The sequence below is a fragment of the Pelobates fuscus genome, chromosome 1 (genome assembly GCF_036172605.1).
Source record: "Pelobates fuscus isolate aPelFus1 chromosome 1, aPelFus1.pri, whole genome shotgun sequence".
NCBI classification, from domain to species: Eukaryota; Metazoa; Chordata; class Amphibia; order Anura; family Pelobatidae; genus Pelobates; species Pelobates fuscus.
In genome coordinates this window covers 77,047,819-77,071,263 of record NC_086317.1, presented here as the reverse complement: position 1 = coordinate 77,071,263, position 23,445 = coordinate 77,047,819, and the positions used below count along the sequence as shown (strand labels likewise).

Genomic DNA, 23,445 nt, shown 5'->3' with positions numbered 1-23,445 from the left:
GAGTGCAGTGTGTGTATGAGTGCAGTGTGTGTATAATGAATGCAGTGCAGTGTGTGTATGAGTGCAGTGTGTGTATGAGTGCAGTGTGTGTGTATGAGTGCAGTGTGAGTGCATGAAGGCAGTGTGTGTATGAATGCAGTGTGTATATAATGTATGCAGTGTGTGTATGAGTGCAGTGTGTGTGTATGAGTGCAGTGTGTATGCAGTGTGTGTATAATGAATGCAGTGCAGTGTGTGTATATGAGTGCAGTGTGTATGTATGAGTGCAGTGTGTGTGAGTGCAGTGTGTATGAATGCAGTGTGTTTATAATGAATGCAGTGCAGTGTGTGTATGAATGCAGTGTGTGTATGAATGCAGTGTGTGTATGAATGCAGTGTGTGTATGTGTGAGTGCAGTGTGTGTGCAGTGTGTGTGTGTGATTGCAGAGCATTGGTGGGGGGTGGGCATTTTATTAATTATTATTTAATTATTATTTTAATATTTTTTTAATGTTATTATTTTTTTTGGTAACTATTTTTTTTCTTTTATTATTAATTGTATTATTTTGTTTGTGTTATTATTTTAATATTTTTTTTATTATTATTATTTGTTTTATTATTAATATTTTTATTTTTTCGTCCCCCCTCCCTGCTTGTTAGCTGGCCAGGGAGGGGGACTCTCACTCCCTGGTGGTCCAGTGGATGGGCTGTAGGAGGGGGCTGTCAGGAAGCTGTAACTTACCTTCACAGCAGCTCCTGTCAGCTCCCTTCTCTCTTCTCCGGTGCGTGCAGCTCCCAGGTCAGCTCCCTCTGCAACTCTCGCGGCCGCGCGGAGCGTTGCCACGGTAACCCGTGGCAACGCTCTGACCCCCGAGAGTTGCAGAGGGAGCTGACCTGGGAGCTGCACGCACCGGAGAAGAGAGAAGGGAGCTGACAGGAGCTGCTGTGAAGGTAAGTTACAGCTTCCTGCCAGCCCCCGGTCCATGTCTGTATTATGGCAATGTAAATTGCCATAATACAGACAACTGACTCGAGTATAAGACGAGTGGGGGTTTTTCAGCACAAAAAATGTGCTGAAAAACTCGTCTTATACTCGAGTATATACGGTAATACTTACAAACAATTTTTTTTGGTTTGAGAATACATTTTATTTACAGATCAAAGATACGGCTATGGGGACCAGATTTTCCCCAAGTTATGCCAATCTTTTCATGTCATATTGTGAAGACTCTTTCATCTATAAGGATTGAGGAATTGGGACAAATCTGGTCCTCTATAGACGTTATATCGATCATGTGTTTTTAATATGGAAAGGCAGCGAGGAATCCCTTAAAACACTTTTTAATAATCTGAATAAAAATGAGTAGAATATTACCCTCACACATGATATTAGCAGCCCAAAAAAATAATTTTCTGGATCTAACAATTTATGTAGAACATCAGAAGATTAAAAGTAAAACGTACTTTAAGGCTGTTGATGTCAATAGTTTCATTGACTGTGAAAGTTGCCATTTTAGAACGTGGCTGCAAAATATTCCAAAGGGTCAGATACTGAGAGTTAGAAGAAATTGTACTGAAAATAAAGAGTTTGTACAGCAGGCGGGAAAACTAATGGAACAATTTGAAGAAAAGGGTTATAAGAGTAATTCCCTAGAGAAAACTTTTAAGGAGGTTGAAAAGATTGACAGACTATCACTTTTACAATATAAAAATAAAAATTTGACTCAAAGTAAAGATGAGGAGGTACCTCTGATTTTCAATTTTAGTACCCATAATCAAAATTTGAGGAAAATAATCAATAATAACTAGCATATTTTAATAACTGATGATAAGTTGACTGAATTTATTAAAGACATGCCAAGAATTATTTTTAGGGGGGCTAGGAATCTTAAGCAAGTTTTAACAAAAAGTTTTCTAGATGTTGATAAGAAAGACAACAATAATTTTTTAAAACAACAAAAAGGTTTTTTATTATTGTGGGGAGTGTAGAGGCTGTAAAATGAGAAAAGGTAAAAGTAAAAAGATCTCTCAATTTGTATCAAATACCACTAAAAAAGAATACGAAATCAAATCTTTTATAACATGTAATAGTCAAAATGTTATTTATATGCCAACTTGCACATGTGGATTGCAATATATAGGCAGAACTTCTTGTAGCCTTAAAATTAGAATTAGGGAACACATTTATAATATAAATCGACAATTTATGAATCATAGTGTTTCCAAACATTTTATAGAACACCATAATAGTGATCCGAGTGATTTAGATTTTATAGCAATTGAAAAGGTTGATATACATCGGAGAGGGGGGGATAAAGAAAACTTACTCAATAGAACGGAAATTATGTGGATTTTTAATATGGACACCTTAATGCCACATGGTTTGAATGTTGACTTTGAGATTACCCCATATTTATGATTCCTTTCAGCCTCTATATGTCATCAATTTTATTTTAAATCATTTATTAAAATATATATATTATATATATATATTTTTATGAAGGTCATGGTTTTATACTAATATTTTGATATTTATTAATTATATATTTTTTATATATATATATATTTTTATATACATTTTAACTCATATTTCTGGGTTGATCTTAATTTTGCACTTTATGAAGAAATGTTTAGCAAGAGTATTAACATTTCTCTCCTCAGCATATATGTTTATATTATTTTTTATATGTTTATATTAATTTTTATATGTTTATATTATTTTTTTTGTCAATCTTTCTTTTATTAGAGGCAAATAAGATGGGATACATAAGAGAAATTGGGGGAAATGTTCACATGAATTACAGCATAGGGTCAGTACAGCAAGATTAAATGACACTCCCTGAATTGCGGTGCCTCAATTTTTTGTTTTTAAAATGTTTGTCGTTAAAACCTTAGTTAGGGAATACAGGCTAAGGATCATAAGATCCGGTAGGTAACATGCTAACATAGTAGAGGTCCTACAGTTGGTTTTACATGTGTAGATAAGAAGCTCCCAGGTTAAAGTAACAGCGGTGGAACATTTGGTTAAATGTTATAAGTATCGGTCAGTTAACTAAAATGCAGGCTATGGATCAGAAGATCCGGTTGGGAACATGTTAAAATATTAAAGGTCAAACAGTTGGATTCACATGAGTAGACAGGAGGCTAACAATGTAAATCAAAATAGGCAGAAAAGTAGAGAACTTACAGTGCCTGACACATCACTACTCAAAAAAGGTACATTAATGCTTATAGTGTGATTTGCAGAACTTGTGGTAAACTTAGTAACAATATGTAGGAATGACAAGTTTTACACCCATGTTGTGGACTGAGGCTTGGGTTACAGAATAAAAAATTTGGGCTGAATGTACAGTAGTTTGCTAACTAAGTGACTGTTAAATATAACATGCCGTTAAGTCATTGCTAAAGTAAATGAGCATATTAGATTACATAAAACTTCCTCGGCATGTGACTGAGCTAATGATAATTAAGCTGTAACAGATTTATTTAGCAGGAGCTGCGTAGGGTAACTGAGATTAGAGACTGCAGGGGTCTCTCAAAACGACAAGAAAATGCTCGGTTATGCAAGCTGGGTTGTCCTGCCGCCTGCAACGCTATGCAGTTCGAGTCCAGTTTAACCCACACCATCTCGGCAGAGAATGAGTGAGGGTCCCATAGTCCCCAGCAAAGCCCCAAACCTTGAAGCTTGGTCTGTAGCTGCATCTGTCTTTATCCTCTTCGGGAGTGGCCTGCTCGTGTGGTGGGGTGGTGGTGTCCGTGCTGGCGCTGAGGTGCCCCTGCCCTTTCGGTGCCCACTCCCCGGGTGTCTGTAGGTGGATTTCGTCGCTGGTGGCGTCGCTGTCGGTCCCTGATATGCTGCTGAGGTCTCGGGACTGTCCTGCGTTTTCTCGTTAAGGGGATGGTATGGGTTCTTGGTTCCCGGATCAGGTGAGTGACTGGTGTGGGGGCCGTATTTTGCGTGGCATCTCTCGTGTATATGTGGGTCCGTGCGTTTGCCTAGACAGCCAGACGTCTGTTCAGGTCTGTGGGGTCGCTTGTCGCTGCGGATCGTGGCGGCCTTTCTGGGTGCCTGCGGAGGGTACCTGTAGTGGAGGCGTCGGGTTTTCGGACGGAGCCATGTGGCCACCAGCTTGGCAGCCAATCTGTGAGCCATTCCGCGATCGTGCAGCATTGCCCGGAGGCTCGCGCAGAGCCGATCGAGTGCCAGTAAAGGGTCCGTTGCTTGTCGGGCACGTGTGCTCCGCCTCGTGGGCCTACGATAGACGGCCATCTTGGCTTCGTCCCCGTCTAGAGCCTCCTGCAAGTGGGTTTCCAGGTCGCCATTTTTCTGTGTGGGTCCATAGATTGCGGGTGATTGGACCGGGTTAACCCCCACCGGTCCTGGGGGGGGAGGAGAGGCCCGATACTGCAGGTGCCGCACGCTTTGATGAGTAGGGAGAGCGGCCGCCTCTCCCCTGCACCGCGACGTGTAGGCCCCAAGCCTCCGATCTACCGATCCAGCGTTCTTTCCGGGTGTGTGGGGTATCATTCTGCTCCCCGTCTTTGGCGTCGTCGAGTAAGGTAAGTTGGGGTTCAGGGTCTGTGATTTTCCCCCCGTTTTCCTCTGTAAATCAGGACCGGGCTCGGGAGCTCATAGATCGTTTATATTATTTTTTATATGTTTATATTATTTATTCTCCTCATCATATCTATTTATGCTTTTTAAAATTGAGTTGTTGTTTTTTTGTGGTGTAATGTATTACACAAATAGTATGTGTTTATAGTAAGCCAATATTATTTATCTTTGGTTTATGTTATAATTTTGCCCTATCTGGACTTAAAAAGGTTTAAAACTTTTTCATGTGTAATAAGGGTAAAGTGTCTTAGAGTGCTCTCACCATCCACATTTTTGTATACTGTATTATTTTATGTGAATAAGTGACCCACATTGGTGATTGGAGCACCTAGTTTTAAACCTTTTTAACCTTAATCCTTTTTATATTCACCAGAGGAGATACCCCACATTTGACATGTGACAGGTTAAAATATCTTCAAATCGTTTACCAGTTGTATTTGATACAAAATAAGTTCTAGTGTCTTTTTTTGTTTTTTTGCAGCTACAACACATTTTACATGGATAAAAAACATGTTTTTGATTAAAAGTGAAGTTGGTCTTAATTGGTTTAATAAAACTGGATACTAAATCACTTTTAATATTCCTAGCACCTCAATAAATTATATTTGGTTAATTTCCAATGACATTGTTAAGATCTGGATCTGTTTTTAAAACATGGCAAAATGTATTTATAATATGTTTAATATGTCTTGAGCTATTGTTATAATCTAGGATGATAGGAATACCTCTTAAGTTAAAATCATTCATATTTTCATTTTTCTTTTTAGGTTTATATTCTAAAACTTGAGCCCTATCTAATGTACTAACCTCTAGTAGCTGTTTCTCTAGAAGCGCAGGGTCATAATTGTTAGCTAAAAACTGGTCTTTTAAATAGTTGGCTTGGGAAATAAAATCATCCTTATTACTACAATTTTTAAAAATCCTTAAAAATTGGCCTTTTGGAATGTTTTGTAGCCAAGTGTGCAACTGCCTCACAACCTAATTGACGAGAAATAATAGTCTAAAGGTGGTGTTTACTTAGGCTTTGAGCCTAGTATATTTATTTTTTAGAATGCCAATTAGATTTTATTTTGGAAGCTATTAGATTTATTTTATGTCATAATTAATTTTGGTTTGAGGGGTCTTATTTTTTGCAACTCATCAGTATCGCGATGGGGACCAGGTTCGCGCCGAGCTATGCTTATTTATGCCCCATTGGGAGGAATCCTTCCTCTTGGGCAATTGCATTCTGGGCACGGGCTTGTTCATTATCATAGGTACATAGATGATGTGTTTTTTATATGGGACGGTGACCTAATTTCCCTTGATTTATTTTTTAAGTCTTTAAATCAGAACGACAGAAATATTGTGCTAACTTGCGAATATAGCAAGTCGAGTGTGCATTTTTTGGATCTTGAAGATGGAAATATTAAAACCCATACTTTTTTAAGAAAGTGGATACTAACAGTTTTCTAGATGTGGATAGTTGTCACTATGCACCTTGGCTACAAAATATTCCAAAGGGCCAAATTTAAAGGATTTTTAAAAATTGTAGTAATAAGGATGATTTTATTTCCCAAGCCAACTATTTAAAAGACCAGTTTTTAGCTAACAATTATGACCCTGCGCTTCTAGAGAAACAGATACTAGAGGTTAGTACATTAGATAGGGCTCAAGTTTTAGAATATAAACCTAAAAAGAAAAATGAAAATATGAATGATTTTAACTCAAGAGGTATTCCTATCATCCCATATTATAACAATAGCTCAAGACACATTAAACATATTATAAATACATTTTGGCACGTTTTAAAAACAGACCCAGATCTTAACAATGTAATTGGAAATAAACCAACTATAATTTATTGAGGTGCTAGGAATATTAAAAGTGATTTAGTATCCAGTTTTATTAAACCAAAAAAAACAAAAGAAGACACTAGAACTTATTTCGTATCAAATACAACTGGTAAACAATTTGAAGTAAAATACATTTTAACCTGTCACACGTCAAATGTGGTGTATCTCCTCTGGTGCCCGTGTGGGCTGCAATATACGTGGAAATGACTACCAGGAGTTTAAAAACCCGTATTGCAGGAAGCATGGGCAATATACTGAGGGGATACGCCAAACATAGTATTTCTGATCATTTTTTGAGATATCACAATAAAGATCCTTCACTATTATCTTTTATGGCCATTTTTAAAAAATCTCTAAATTGGAGAGGGGAAGACAATTTCAGGCAACTATGCAAAATAGAAAGTAAATGGATATTCACTTTAGATTCCCTGTCCCTTAAAGGGCTTAATTTAGATTTATCGAATTATGCCATTTTTAATAATTTTTTATATACTGTTTTTGATTGGAATTTTTAACTGTCACTGTTCCTTTAAACTGTCTTCAAATTTTGTGGTTTTATATCATATATATCTTTGAGTATTTGCCTTAGGGTCTTTTAGCATTTTCTATACATTATGTCATTTGTATATCACCTTATTCTTATTGCAGAAGTATTTAGCCATTTGTTTCTTTCCCCTATTTTTATCATGTATATCCGGACTTTGTTTTAAGTCAATTTGCCCACATTCAACATGGGACTGTAGTGAATTTGACCTCACTTCAATGACCGAAAGACCGGAAGCAAAGAAGCGGGACTGGGGTTGGGCAAAATGTTGGCTTGGCCAATCAGCACCACCATTCATTGAATCAATGCATCTCTATGAGGAAAATTCATCATCTCCATGCAGAGCGTGGAGACGATGCACAGAAGTGCTGAACACTATGCAGCGCTGCCCCAGGAAGCACCTCTAGCAGCCATCTGAGGAGTGGCAACTGGAGGTGTCCCTAAAAAGACAGCGTTTACATTAAAATATCTGCAAGGTATGATTATGCTCACCAGAACTACATTAAGCTGTAGTTGTTCTAGTGACTATAGTGTCCCTTTAACCCCTTAAGGACACATGACATGTGTGACATGTCATGATTCCCTTTTATTCCAGAAGTTTGGTCCTTAAGGGGTTAAAGTAATAAAACAGAGTGTGGAGTATTGACTGCAGGGTTAACAATTTTTGGTTAAATGTGAGAGGGTCATGGTGTGTGCTACATGATATCAAATAACCTCATTGTACAATTTGATTTTTGTAGGAAGAACTTTTCCAATGGTCAAGAATCTTTAAAGAGACAAGGCTCCACAACAGGAAGGTCCGTAACACTCACCCCACAAGCCCTTAAACACATTTGGGTGCGCACTGCCCTGATTGAAAGAGTTCTGGATAAAGTTGTGCAATACATTGTGGATAACTGCAGGTAAGTGCTACTCAATACAAATACTAAACTGTGTGTGCCACGTGTCTCGGCTTTGCTAACACCGCATCATTTTGTTATTGTAAGGCGAGCTTTCACTATTGGATTTACAAACATATATTGAGCTATACTTTTCATGGCGATACTAAGAACATACCGTGATGCTCTTTCACCCACAATGCTGTTATCCACAGCAAGTAAAGAGTGAAGATGCTCTGTCCAAATGTTCTTAACTCAGAGTTACATTGTTTCATAAACAGACAAATATTGTATTTTATGGAGGTGCTATTTGTCACATTAGAAAAGAATAAACCTGCATAAATATTTAGTACAGATTTATTTCCAGGATACTGTCACGCACCTAAATGAGATTTATTATTAATACATATCTTAGTATTCATAGAAATATTAGATCAGTGTTTGTTTCATAAAAAACTAAATGATCTCGCAAACAGTATTATTTAATACATTTTGATTTGTCAGCAATTCACCAAAAAAAAAAAAATCACATTTAAGACCAAAGAAGCCATACTAGAAAAAGTGTCCAGGCTTGCTATTTTTCAAACTCAGCTCTATTAACCTAATATTTGAAATTCCCTGGTGAAGTCACAGTGTATTAAATAACCTGGTCTGTATTAGCACTGGTCATTGGTGGATTACAAACAAGCTCATCAAAGTGTGAAATGATCTTCAACATGGTAGTTTTCTACAAATGATTTCAAATGCTCTTTGTTTGGACAAAACTTAATTTCCTCGCTTGACTGTGATTGAAGATTTCCTGAGCCTGCTTTTTGTGTTTGATCTGTTCATCTTCCATACTTTAACCTTTCACTGTAGTATTGTGTTTGAAGAACTGTCGAAACTATGTAGTTTATTAGAACATACCTCCCAACTGTCCCTATTTAGGAGGGACAGTCCCTATTTTGTTCCAAATCCCTCTATCCCTCTTTTCTACCCTAATGTCTTTCTTTTCTAGCAGCTCCTGGATTTTCAATGCTTTCCTATGGATGCTGGCGTCTTCTCACTGTGAAAATCCCAGTGAGAAGCGTAGAAGAGCCTCTAGCGGCTGTCAATGAGAAAGCCACTAGAGGCTGGATTAATCCTATTGTAAACATAGCAGTTTCTCTAAAACTGCTATGTTTACAGCTGCAGGGTTAACCCTAGATAGACCTGGCACTTAAGCTGAAGTGGTCTGGGTGCCTATAGTGGTCCTTTAAGCAAGTTATTGTAAGTCTGCTTAAAGTGGTTCTGCCCCGTCAAACTTATCTTTCTCCAATTGTTTCCTCTTTTCTTCCTCATTCAGAATCTGTTTCTCTTTTCTTCATCTATGATCTATTTCTATTTCCTACGCCTGACAATTGTGACAAAGGGTTGGAACTTAAGGCAAACATCACTTCCTTTGTCAAGCTAACAAAGGGTGAAGCTGGCCTAAAGCTCCATCCTTTGTCAAGACTGCCAAGTTTAGAAAAATACATAAGACAAATTAGCCCCTGCTTTCTCTTATATCTTAATGAGAAATATATCAGAAATTAAGAAATGAAGAACAGATTCTGAAAAAGGAAGAGAAGAGGAAACACTATGAAAAAGGTAAGGGTGAGGTGACAGAGCCACGTTAATTATCGTATCAGCAAAGCTAAAACAGATTATCATAGTTAAAGTCAATTGCCAAAAACATTGCAAATATTAGCAGTGATGGTGTTCTAATGATAAATATTGATTGAACTGTAAAGGTCATTCCGATGTCTTAGAATTGAGAGGAAATTTGTTTTTGTTTTTTAATTCTTTATTTTTGAGTGCATGAGGTTTACAACACGGCTTACTCTGCCACGATAGCGGTCGTAAGCCTGAACATTTTACATTATAACACAATAGTGACATATAGGCATTGCACCTTTTTATAGTAAAGTAACGGTAAATAAGAAGGAACTAGCGAAATTTAACAGTTGTTGCTGAAGACAGGTAACAATGGTATCTGGCGTTAGGGTAGAGTGACAACTGGATTTAAGTTGTGAGGGTAGTCGTGAAGGCACAAGAGGGTCTCAGCAGAATAGTCGGCTAGCTAAGCTTTGTCGGGTCAGTCACCCCAAAACTGTAAACCCTCCTGTCTTGCAGTCATGTGGGTGGCAGTACTTTGTTTGCTGGCCTTCATTCTTTGTCAGGAGCTGGGCTTGGGCTTGTGTAGTGGGCGTCGGGTCGGTCAGTACTCAGTTGGGGTGAGAGGAAATTTGTTTTGAATATTTTTATTGACGTCACAAAAAAGCATGAGCAGGCTGTAGCGGTACTTACCCTCTCCAGGGGCCGGCCGGGGTCCTCTCTTCTCGCCGCGCGCGGTCCTGCTCCTGCACGAGCCGCGCGCGGCTCAGCCAACAAGATGATCAGTCAGGCGGGCAGTGACCGCGAGAAGCGGTCACGTGTTCCGCCCGACACTAAGAGCGCGCCGCGCGTCTTGGGCGCGCTCTTAAAGGGACAGTGGGAGACTAAATTAGAATCAGTCTCCCATTGGCCCCTGTCAGGCCACATTCCCCATACACTCACATTTTGGGGGCGTGGATATGACAGGGGCCAATCAAAGTGAACCTTAGGGTATTTATACTCACCTGTTTCCCTTGCTCCTTGCCCTATCGTGGTTTCTGTCCAGTTTCCCTTTAGTGCTTGTATCGTTCAGTTGGTTTTTTGGTGCTTGACCTTGGCTTTGTTCCTGACTCCGCTCTCTCTTTATCCTTGCTTGCTTATCCGCTATTTTGTCCTCTGTGTACCAGTCCTCGGCTTGTTCTACGTTACGCTGTCTCTCTGTTCCCTTGACCTCGGCTTGTTCTAGACTCTGTCTTGCTTTTTCTCGTCAAGTCCGGCCATTCTAAGGTCCGGTAAGACGAACCCTGGTTTCTTGTCTCCTGACTATCTGTACTATTCCTGCGTGTTGGGGTATATTACCGTGACACAGGCATATTACCGGGTGATAGATGTAGTATATGGTTGCCTGCGCAGAGGCATATATGTCAGAATATACAGGCATTCGATGAAATTCAATACAGTGTGCGGTACGGTAATCGCATATGGTAACATTATACTAGACTTGCGTCGCGGTGCGATGAAGAATCCTATTGGCAGTATGACCGCGGTCAGTTAATCGCAAAATGAGCGTGCTGCGAAATGAGAGCATAGTCGTCAGGGCTGATAGCATATACGTATGCCTCAATGTGCACGGTTATTGCAATGTTTAGATTGAATCGTATTGGATTACGTCTTATAATTCAATCGCCTGGTTATTGTAGTGAACAACCATGTATAGCATATGCAATCTGAAGCTGATGCGAAGGGCAATATATAACAATTAAGCCGTGACGTAAAAGGCTCATTGACTAAGCATGTAACAGTAAATTTTAGCCCCTGTAGGAGCATTTTTGCATTTTTAAGCAAAACAAATGTGCAATTTCTGCTGGCAACTAGGCAACTAGGCAACTTAAACAGTTTCTACATGACAGAGTAAGAAAATTTTCGCAGCAATCATGAATTTAAAAATGTGTATAGACAGAACATCCTAGTATGCATCAAGAAACTCTCCTTAGGCGAGCCGCCATATGAATTCTAAATGAAATGATCATACTCTATTGCGCGGTCTGATCTCTAACAAAGATCTATATAGATTAGAAGAGAACATATGCAATGTATGAACATTTCTGAGTGTGGAGATTTGAATATTATTCCCTGCATTCATGAAGGACCTGCAATAATTATGTTGATCTCTTGCATAGTTATGTTAACCCCTTAGGAAGTAAATGCAATTTTAGAATAAAAAATATATATATATATGAGCTATACAAGGTGGCCCTGTCAATCCTCTGAGCCGTCTTAAACAATGCAGGTATAAGAAAAAGAAGAGAAAAAAAAAATGGAAAATTTGAGTCGCTTCACTGGAGCGGGTGATTTTGGCGCCCTGTGTGAGAGGACTGTCCAGTGCAAAGCTTCCAGCTGCTTAGTTAGTGTGTCCGCGGGCTACTCTCCAGTATGGCTGCGCATAGGCGTGCGCACGGGGTGTGCCGGGTGTGCCTGGGCACACCCTAATCCCCGTGGCACGCCTATGTATTGAGTCCTGCAGGAACAGCGTTCCTGCACTTTTATTTGAGCAGGAACGCTGTTCCTGCAGGCACTCAGCTCCCCCTTCCTCACCCTATGTTCCCCCTGTCATTGGGGTCGGTCAAGCGCCGCTCTCCACTCAGCCGCGGCGAGGGAGCTGTGTGCTCTCTGCTTCCTCTCGCCGCGCGCTGTTTGCTGATGCTGGGAGCCGGAATATGACGTCATATTCCGGCTCCCAGCTACAGCAGACAGCCCGCGCGGCGAGAGGGAGCAGAGAGCACACAGCTCTCTCACCGCGGCTGAGTGGAGACTGACGCTTGACCGACCCACTGGACCCCAGGGACAAGTCCACGCCAGCACTCCAGGTAGGGAGGCTGGGTGGACTTTTTTAATTAAAAAATAATAATTTGTATGTATGTGTCTGTGAGTGATTGTGTCTGTGAATGTATGTATGTGTGTGTGTGTGTCTGTGTGTATGTGTCTGTGAGTGAGTGTGTCTGTGAATGTATGTGTGTGTCTGTGTCTGTGAGTGATTGTGTCTGTGAATGTATGTATGTGTGTGTGTGTCTGTGTGTATGTGTCTGTGAGTGATTGTGTCTGTGAATGTATGTATGTGTGTGTCTGTGTGTATGTTTCTGTGAGTGATTGTGTCTGTGAATGTATGTATGTGTGTGTGTGTGTGTCTGTGTGTATATGTCTGTGAGTGAGTGTGTCTGTGAATGTGTCTGTGAGTGAATGTGTGTATGTGTCTGTGTGTCTGTGAGTGAGTGTGTCTTTGAATGTATGTATGTGTGTGTGTCTGTGTGAGTGTGTCTGTGAATGTATGTATGTGTGTCTGTAAGTGTGTCTGTGAATGTAGGTGTGTGTCTGAGAGTGTGTGTGTCTGAATGTGTGTGTGTGTCTGTGAGTGTGTGTGTGTGTGTATGGGTGTGTGTCTGTAGGTGTGTGGGTGTCTGTGAATGTGTGTGTGTGCACGCGTATATATGTGTGTCTGTGTATGTGTCAGTCTGTGTGTGCACGCATATATATATATATATATATATATATATATATATATACACACACACACACACACACACACGTGTATATTATTTTTTTTGGGAGGTGGGAAAAGAGTTCCCACACTTTATTCCCCAGGACTTCACCGGAGATCTCCGGATCTCCCCTGTCGGCTCACGCAGAGTCGGCGCTATCTGAGTTATCAAAGATCTACCTCACCAGCCCACAGCAACATGGAGGGAGGCAGTAGAGGACCCGGGGAGCTCTAGACAGCAGCTCCGCCAGGTTCCTTTCACGAGATCTGAGCATTGCCACGGCAACACTCAGATCTCGTGAGAGTTAACTCTAGCCCCGCAGGCTAGAGTTCACTCTCCACTGGACCACCAGGGATGGCACATGGCAGCAAGGATCCCCCCTCCCTATATAAGGTAGGGAGGGGGGATATTTACTAATCTGCCCCCACCTCCACAATCCCTCCAAACATACAGCCTGCATGCTCACACACACAGTACACTAACCGCACCCTCACAAACACACAACACCCTCACACACAGCACACTAACAGCACCCTCACAAACACACACAAACAGCACCCTCACAAATACACGACACCCACACACATCACACAAACGGCACCATCACACGCACACATCACACAAACAGCACCCTCACACACACAGCACCCTCACACAGCACAGTAACAGGACCCTAACAAACACACACACAAACACCCTCACCCACATAGCACACTACCAGCACCCTCACACCACCCTCACACAGCACACGAGCAGCACACACATACACAGCAGTGTATGTGTGTGTGTATATGTGTGTATGTATGTATATATATATATATATATAAATATATATTACATATATATATACATGCGCCGTGTGTTTGTGCTTTAGGGTGCACACCCTAATGCAATAGGCTGCGCACGCCTATGTGGCTGCGCCGTAGGAAATTACGGGGTGTGTGTGCGCTCAGTGGGTCAGTTGTTCCCACCTGAGTCCCCCCAGCTCCTCCTGTCACGGCAGGTCCCCCCTCCTTCCCCTCCAAGGCTTGCGTCCGTGCCCGCGGTAAGCTCCACCGCACTGTGGGCACTCAGAGGCCACAGTTGTCTAGCTTCTCTCCCCCCCTGTAGGATCAGCCAGGGCTCCAGCCTCCTGCACCTCCCCAGCTGCAGCAGAGCCTCCCTGGAGCTCCAGTCCAGACTTGCCTCTCCCGCCTCCGGTCTCATACATGGCGCCGATGTGCGTCACCCCGGCCACCGGTGCGCCGAGGGGTCCGCACCCTCTAGCGCCACAGGGCTCACAGATGTGGGGGCATATTTTCTAGACCACCCCCGAATCCAGAGGTCAGAGCCAGCTCCGTGCTGACCGGTCCGCCGCCTCTGGGGCTCAGTCACGGGACTCTCCTTTCTGGGGGCCGGGAGTTCTCAGCCTGGGCCTCAGTCACGTGCGTGCAGGTTGCCCCTCGCTGTATTAACGTGGAGCGTCCGTTGGCCATTTTAGCTCCATGTGGGCATACATTGTGTGTCTGGCATGTCCCCATCTCCAGTTTCGGAAGCATTGACTCTTGGGCCGGGATCACCCCCCCGGCTGGGTGGGGGGGGGGGGGGAACGGGATCGGGACGTTTCTCCTGCTTCTCCTCTTCCTGTTGCCTGCTCGTGTAGCGTGTCTCAGGCTTCTGGGGCTTGCCGTGCTCCGATGGCGTTGCCTGTCGGGTTGGTATCACAGCTCTGTGTTCCCGGGTGCCTCACCTCTTGATTGCTCGTCTTTTCGTGGGTGTTGTGGTTGGTTTTGTGCCCGTATGCGTGCATTTTGTGTCCCTTGTTACCAGAGCCGGCAAGGATGGCTGCCGCTCGGCTCGGCGGCCCGGCCCCGCCCCTGAATTGAGAGGAAATTTGGATTCTGTCTCACAGAGAGAGGGGAAGGACTGACTTAACTAAAATGGGAAGTGAGATATATGCCGCCTTTATGTGATGAAACTAAACACGACATAATCATTTTAATTCTATTTATTCCTTCTCCATTTACAGCAAATACTATGAGAAAGAAGCATTAATGTCTGATGCAGTGTGTGGTCCTATTTTGGCTGCTCTTTTGGGTAAGGATACTCTAAGGTGTTTTTTTCATACAATAAAAGTTTCACCACTTTTGCAATAGAAATGTTACTTATTTACTAAAGGCAAGCTTCTCTCTAGTCACTTATCTATCCTTACCTATCTCATTATCGCTGGTCATCTTTGGGAGCTGTCACGTGGGTTTTTGTAAAACGTCTTGGGAATACTGTCACCGTAGGCCATCCCAATTCAGCAGCATTGATAATGCAGAATGTACTTTTCCATTTTATCAATAGCAATCTTTTACATTTCTGTCCAACTTTAGAGTACATAGGGGCCGGTTAGCCGGTTCACTCAGACTGTCAGTACTATGCAGTTTGGATGGAATTTGTATAATAACATATATGTATTTCTAAATGAACAATTAAAAAATGAAGGCAGTACAACTAGATGCCAAATGTGCACAAGTAGAGCTACATACAATTTATTTGGAGGACCTTAAAGAAAAAAACATTTTGGGGGTTCCCATTTATCAATACCAATATTGTTCTGAGGAACCCCAAAACATGTGTTTCTTTCTGGATTTCAAATAAATTGTGTATGTAGCACTACTTGTGCACATTTGGCATCTAGTTGTACTGCCTTCATTTTGTCATTGTTTGTCTTAGATTTTACCCTACCTTGAGCAACAGGGTATAAGGTCAGCAGTGTATTGGTTATTTAATTTTAAGTTTTGGGGGACTGCAATAACCCTTACTCTATATCTATGCAGCTACTTTATTTCTAAATTAGTTTGGAAGTGTATAAATAATTGATGCAAATAATTATCTTTACTTTATTCTTCTGAGCTTTCATTTTTTTCACACCTCTCATTTTCCTATATTTTTGTGCCAATTCATGCTAAATAAACCTTTCATAACTGGAAAAATCTTTCAAGCAAGCGATGCTTGCAGTTTACCTATATTAACCTACCAATTTTTTTTTTTTTATTAAAACTTTATTATTTTTTTGTTTTAAAAAAGTAACAAAATATCTCAAAATAACAATATTATGCCTAACAAAGAAAACGATAAATACGCTGTAATCATACAAATCTCGTTAGCGTTATTGTTATCAAGGTGCAATTTGGCCTGTTTCACAATTTGAGTCAGATCAGTTCAAATGTCCTGAGAATATATCAAATTATTATTTATCAATAGTATAACACAAAATCTCTTCATAATCAGTACAGCATAACAATATAAAAGGAAAAAAAAAAAAAACAACAACAACAAAAACATAAGACAAAAAAATAACATAAAAAGGGGTGGGGGGGGGGTGAAGAGTACCGACTATGGTAAATAGATCGATTAATCGCTACTAAAATAAAATAAAAAGTGAAGCACAACTCTAAGGTCATAGTTAACATTGATCAATGTAACAAGATGTCAGTAAGGTCTAACTAATTGAGGAATTTGCTCTGTTAATATAATTATTGTTTTTGTTGTTTGCTAATGTAAAAAAACATAATATGAATTCTGCAACCCATGAATATGAAGTGTGTTTATAAAACAATAGATTTATATGAAGACCAATAATTTAACCATGTTTGCCATAGTTTCATATATTTATGTAGCTGACCACCTGCCCCCCAATATAAATGTATCTTCTACTTTATTTACGCACTGCACCAAAGTAGGGTTTTTTTTTGTTTTGTTTTTACCAAAACCTAGGTATCAGACCATTAGCTTCATTTTGAAGAAGGTTTAATAGTTTTTGCTTATCTGTGTCCTTGAAAAAAACAAGACAAATGGCCTAATATTTTAAATTCTCTATAAAATTCCCACTGTTCGCACTTAAACCAAAAACAGTGTGGGTCAGCATGAACATGCATATATGTTTGTATTGTAAAACGAAGGATTTTACCCTGTTAATGTTTTATTTGCCCAGTGGATAGGGGAGGTTTTAAAATTATATATATTAATAAAGAGTTTTTTTTTTTTTAATGTTCTTTTTAACTGGGCCTAGGGCCCTGTGAAATCTTAATCCTTCTCTGAACATTTCTAATCTTTTGTCGCTCTTTTTCCTTTGCAGTGGGTCCGTGTGCATTAGAATACACAAAGTTAAAGACAGCTGATCACTACTGGACAGACCCATCTGCTGATGAACTTGTTCAGAGACACAGGATCCATGGCGCTCACAACCGCCAAGACTCCCCAGGGAAACGGCCGACTCTTGGTGTAAGTGTCTAGTTTCCTGGGTATTTTAGTCTAGATACATTTTCCAGTTCACACCAGAGGTGGAACTGCAAGTTTAAAGCTCAAAGAATTGCTACGAATGAATGTAAAATCTGTTTATTTGAATGTTTGAGGACTTAAAATTAGGGAAGAAATTATTGATAATTTATTGTGGAGTTGGTTTGGGGCATCTATTATGGTTTTGTGCTGCCATTTTGGCATGACTCTGTTCAATGGGAGTTAGTAGGTAATAATTGCCTACCCTTACTCTCAGTGGACACTTCACTGCTATAACTACATATAATCCGTGAAAGTTCTGGCTCTGTTCCTGTCTGTCTACACATAAATGCATTTAACGATTTAAATTTGAAAACATAGTTGCAATTATAAGCTTGTGTTTAAGGAGAAAAGCTATGTCTTCCCTTCAGGCAGTAAAATGTTTTCTATAGTATGTGCACATACAAGGATTCTCAAAAAACTGATAGCAGCTGCTGGCTAAGTAATAAATAATATAATAAATAATAAAACAAAAAAAGGAGAGTGGAAATCTGGCTTACATGGTCAATACTGACATCATTTTTATACGTTATTATATTTTAAGTAATATTGCTAAGCTTTGTTTTGCATTCCTTCAAATGCTTTGTGTACAGTTGTGTCATCTTCAATGTATGACCGAGTCAGGGGCGGGTCCAGAACCTAATCTCGGGAGGAGCACTGGTAGATTATTTAAAGAAACAATCCAGGAACAATAACCACTAAAGCTTTCTGTAGTGGTTATAGTGACAGGAATGCTATGGCGCCCTCCCATAGTAAGTAGTCAAACTGTTTAAGAACAGTTTGACAACTTACCTGGGGTCTGCCAGTAGGGGCTGTAGTAGGGGAAAGGGGCTGTATAGTGTGTGAGGGGTGCAATGTATGTGAGTGGTGTATATAGCGCCAATATATTTCACAATGCTTTACAATTATAGAATGGGATATTTGACAAAAAGTAATTGACATGCAAAAAAATGACAGTGATAAGAGGTGAAGAAGCTACTGCTCAAACAGGTCTACAATCTATGGAATGTGGAATGTGCAATGTCGACAATTGAGAGGGTCCAGTCCAAACTTTTTCTGGGGCTATGATGGTGCATTTTGTATAGAGCAGTGATTCACGACCCAGTCCTCAAGTACCCCCTAACAGTCCAGGATTTATGGATTACCGAGTTGTTTCCCAGGTGTTTTTAGAAAAAAAAAAAAACACTTTAGACACAACAGGGTAATCCCTAAATCTTGGACCGGTAGGGGGTACTTGAGGACTGGGTTGGGAACCCCTGGTATAGAGGATGCAGAGCTTAACAAATGCATGTCTGATTGCAGCAAAGCAAACAATACAGATGGGGAGAGCAGCCACCTTGTATGTATTCAGGTTGCAAGGATTACGGCGTCACCCCTCCTGAATAATATTCAAATATCAACAAATGATGTCCAGCGCTTATATTGAAAATAGTATTCCTTTATTGACAACACAAAGCAGCAATGTCAGCACACAGTCGTCATGTTGCTGCTTTGAATTGCCAATAAAGGGATATTATTTTCATTATAAAGAGTGCTAGACACATTTTGTTAATATTTTGATTGCAGCAACAGTCAAACCACCTTCCCTTTTTGAAAAAAGTTTTTATGTGATTTTAATAGTAGTCACGCAAACGGAAAAATACCAGAATAGTCTTCTGGATAAAAGCATTAATAAGGCGTTAAAATGTTCAATAATTAGGCTGGTGAATTATTTCTTAAATCGTTACTACATATTACTTCATGAATCATAAAATAATTAATTAAATATAACGCGAGCACAATGACTGACCTTTGATGAATCAAGCCACTTAATTATGGTAATTTTGCCCCAATTATCTCTTGGGCATAGTTTCTAGTGATCTATCTGTCTAATTCCCTTGTAGCAAAATCATTGCAGTTTGTACAAACGTGCTTTTTTCAAGCATATTTTAATACTAAGGAGAACAGCTCTGTGCGTTTTACCTTTTTCTTAAAAATTGAAACGGCGTTCGTGATATGGTGTATTATCGATTAACCTGACATGGGAAACATATTTTTTGTAAGCTATAAATAAGTTTAGTGTTTCAAGGATTACATTTGTACTATTACAATGTCTAGAGTCTGGTTATAGAAATGAGTTACAAAAATTCTTGTTAATTCCTACCACGAAATAAATGTAATCTTGGTTATATCCCACAGTGTCATATGCAGCAAATGAATTTTGATCAGTGTTAGAGGAGTTGTAGCACATTCGTTATATTGCTTAACAGGCATTCAACATGTCTGGTAAACAAGAGCATTTATTACGGAAAGGTATATAACTTGTTTAAATTGGATATTTATTATAGGACTGTCAACACCTAGCCTTAAGAAGACAGGTAATTATTTGGTATATGTGCTCAGCGATTATTTCTACCAATCAATTCCAGGAATTCCCTCTTTTATTGGTTTTGTAATTGTATTGATTACTTTTTCCAGGAAAACCGCACAACACACACAGAAATTAATCCTGTTCTCCATTTGGCCTATAAACTACCTGACTGGGAGTTATGACATATTCAGATCCATGTGTCATGAGATAAATGCAAGTGTTGCTTATTGATCCTTAAGAGACAGGAGTTTTAGCTTGTTCCCTCTTCGTCAATCTTGCCTAGTAGCTCTGCTGTGGATTTCATAGGAATCGTGATTTTAAAAAGACACAGCAGGCAAGAGTTGACTCTGGTTTTTAAAGTGTTAAATGATGATAAAATTAAAAATTAAAAAAGATATACCACTTGTGACGGACCGCCTTGCATCCCGTCAATCGCTGCTTCCTAGTACCATAAGCACTGCACTGGAACACCATAACCACCATAAACCCCACGAACCGCCGCAGCTTGGTTGGGGTCTCGCCGTCCTCCACCCACCTTGGGCCCAAGACCAGGACTCAGCTTCCAGTGAGTAGACTTATCCTAGTCCTGAGAGCGTAGCAGGAACATACCCAGGGGAGTATTGTGATATAGCAATCCGCAGAGTGTATGTAGTTCTCCAATCCCCCAAACATGAGCCAAGACTTCATGAAGGGGTAAAGCATTATGTTTAATGGAAGCCCCAGCCTAACCGCCTTTTATGACAATCCCCATGCAAGGGGCACTCCCACGTGGACCTTGTGGGGACCTGCAGCACCAAGTCACAGACCAATAACAACAATGGTTAAATGCATGACACTCTCTCATATACAAACACACAATCCCTCCCCTCTGCCTTGGAGATAATTGAATCAGGAACTGTACTTATCTAATCCAATTATCTCCAAGCACAGACAAAAACATACTTTTTTTAAAACACCCTAAAAGTACCTTAAAAATACATAAAACCACAGCCACCAGGAGACCCGACAGGAGACCACCGACCAGAGGCACACCACCGCAAGCCACTCGACACCCGGCTCCCAACGGACCACGTCCTCCAGTGGAACCCAGCTACACAACCGCATAAGAGACTGCCAACACCACCAAAAATATAAAGCTCACCCATGCTGGACTCAAGAACAACCCGAGAAACACTACTCTCACCACGTCAAGCACACAGACTAACATACCAGGCAGATTGGCAGATCCGGAAAGAACACCACCACGGAACAGATAAGATACAGACTGTCTCTTATTCATATGCTTATTGTTAACACTGTTTTCATTTTCTTGTTATTAACTAGTAGTTTAATATTTCCCACAAATAATGGCCACTCACAGCCTTAAAAGGAATAGCACTGAGACCTGACCCAGGGACACCTCGTCCGGACGCCACCACATATATCCACACAGAGCCCCTTCCCCCGATCACATGACCCATCAGCATGCTTATACAGCCCCCTGAGAGGGTGCGACTTAGTGCCGTGCCCGCAGCCCCTATCATCATCCCACTGAGCCCCGTAACGGAGCCTAACACCTGCCCGTTGCAGCCCATACCACCTTCACGTTTATCCCCACCCCTCCAGGTACCCCGATAGCACAAGTAGCCCCCCCCAGCCTAACCGCCACGAACACCCCCCCTAGTCACTTACCAGGGGGACAGAAAACCCATCACAATAAGCTCAGTGTAAAACGATACATCTCCCCCCCCCCTCACCATCGCTGTAGATGGAAAAGGAGGCTGGGAGGGAGACGGGCACCGGCACTTGGGGCACATCAGAAATGAGAAGGCACCAAACCAAACTCACTGATACACTACTTCCACATATAGACCCCCTCCATCGAAACTATGGGGGGGAATTAAACAAACAAAAAGATATATGTATATAAAAAAAATTTAACCCACAATGAAACAGAACAATATATCATAAGCTCCATATAAGTGGACTGAACCTTGTATATAGACAAGCAAGCAATAGGACGTGAAGGTAAAGCACATACAAGGCGCCACGGCAGCATGAAGGGTGGACATGAGAAACGAACTCACCCGCCAACCTATACCCCTCACCCAGATAACCCCATTATACAAGCTCCCCACAGGTCTCAGCAAAGACTAAGTTTAGGGCTATAAGGGCAATAAGAGTTACGGCATACTCATGTTACTGTTTGGTTGATATACTGTTATGCTTTTTATGTCGCTCCTTACATCGCAAACCTCAACCCTCCAGACGACTCAAAGACTGACCCACAGCACGCGGACAATAACTACAAACAGGGGACTACTACGACAACTGAATGGACGGACGCCCACCCGACGCCCCGACCATCAATCCGTAGACATAGGGGCATAACCCAACACATTCCTAGCAAAACAACAGACAAGAGACGCTACCACTACCAGAGACGCATGAGACCAAGACCGACCATTGCTAACATGGGTATACAAATCAGTAACCAGACAGCCTGCTGGCAGCCCTGACAGAGCGGCCGCCAACCCCAGACAATACTCAACACCACTCGTAAAGGACCATCCACGGAGCGGTTAGATGCTCTACCCCACCACCTACTGGCCACTAGATAAGCCCAGTAGCACACCCTACTTCACCTCCTCCCCACCACTTTTGTCCCCTTCCCCCCCTCCCTATCTCCTGAACAGACCACAGACCTCCCTCCCCCCTCCCCCCACCACCTGTGGCCGCACGACCCGCATAACTACACACCCACTTCGCATGGACAGTAGAGAAATACCACTAACAGAACGCCACTAAGAAATCTGCGCTGCGTGTCCGTCAATGCAAAAGGGCTGAACTCGCCCACAAAGAGACACAGCATCCTAAGATGGGCACATAAACAGAACATAGATATACTCCTCATCCTGGAAACCCACCTCATAACCCGCCGCTCCTTCCCACTCACTAACAGACACTACACAAAGAGCTACATGGCTCTTTCCCCAGACTCTAAAACAAAAGGTGTCGCAATCATCCTAAAATCCAGCTGCCTTCTAACGGAAATTACCTACACTAAGGACCCACAGGGACGCTACGCCACAATACAAGGGAAGATAGGCACAATGGCCTATGCCTTCTCCTCTATATACGCGCCCACGACACCAGAAGCATCGTTCTGGCAACAACTAGCAATCCACCTCAACACCTACTCTACCTTATAATAGGAGGGGACTGTAATGCAGCCCACACGCCTTACATTGACAGAACGCCGCTCAATCCTGCATGCACCGGCCCATCCCAGAACGACACACTCTTCTCCCAATTCTTGACCTCACAAAACCTAATCGACATCTGGAGAGCACACCACCCATCAACCAGAGACTACACATTCTATTTGCACCCTCACGGATCATACTCGCACATAGATCACTTTTTAAACCCTTAAGGACACATGACGGATATATTCTGTCATGATTCCCTTTTATTCCAGAAGTTGTGTCCTTAAGGGGTTAATTTCCCCACACCTAGTCCCTCAGGTCATCAACTCTGACATCGGCTCTATATCCTGGTCCGACCATGCCGAGATAGGAATTACTTTAGCCCTGCCAACAATCCACAAACAATGGACCTGGAGATTGAACCCACTCCTCCTGCACGACAAACAAAGTAGCCCAGGCGATAAAAGACTACTTCGACCTGAATACACCCACGGCTACCACACCCATGACACGGTGGGCTGCGCATAAAGCGGTCATTAGGGGAACTCTCATCAGCCTAGCCACACACAAGAAAAAATGCGCACAGCGACAAATAACTGAGGCGATGACAGAACTACGCCGC

General features: G+C 41.5%; 1 protein-coding gene across 2 annotated transcripts in view; it reads left to right on the top strand.

Moving 5' to 3' along the window:
- Positions 1-23,445, top strand: part of SGSM2 (small G protein signaling modulator 2) — a 373,891-nt gene that overhangs the window by 248,931 nt on the left and 101,515 nt on the right. For both annotated transcript variants that reach the window (XM_063449885.1, XM_063449878.1), the window contains exons 4-6: positions 7,714-7,875; positions 14,989-15,056; positions 17,086-17,231. In XM_063449885.1, coding sequence (XP_063305955.1) covers positions 7,714-7,875; positions 14,989-15,056; positions 17,086-17,231 — 376 coding nt within the window. The remainder of the gene's footprint in view (positions 1-7,713; positions 7,876-14,988; positions 15,057-17,085; positions 17,232-23,445) is intronic.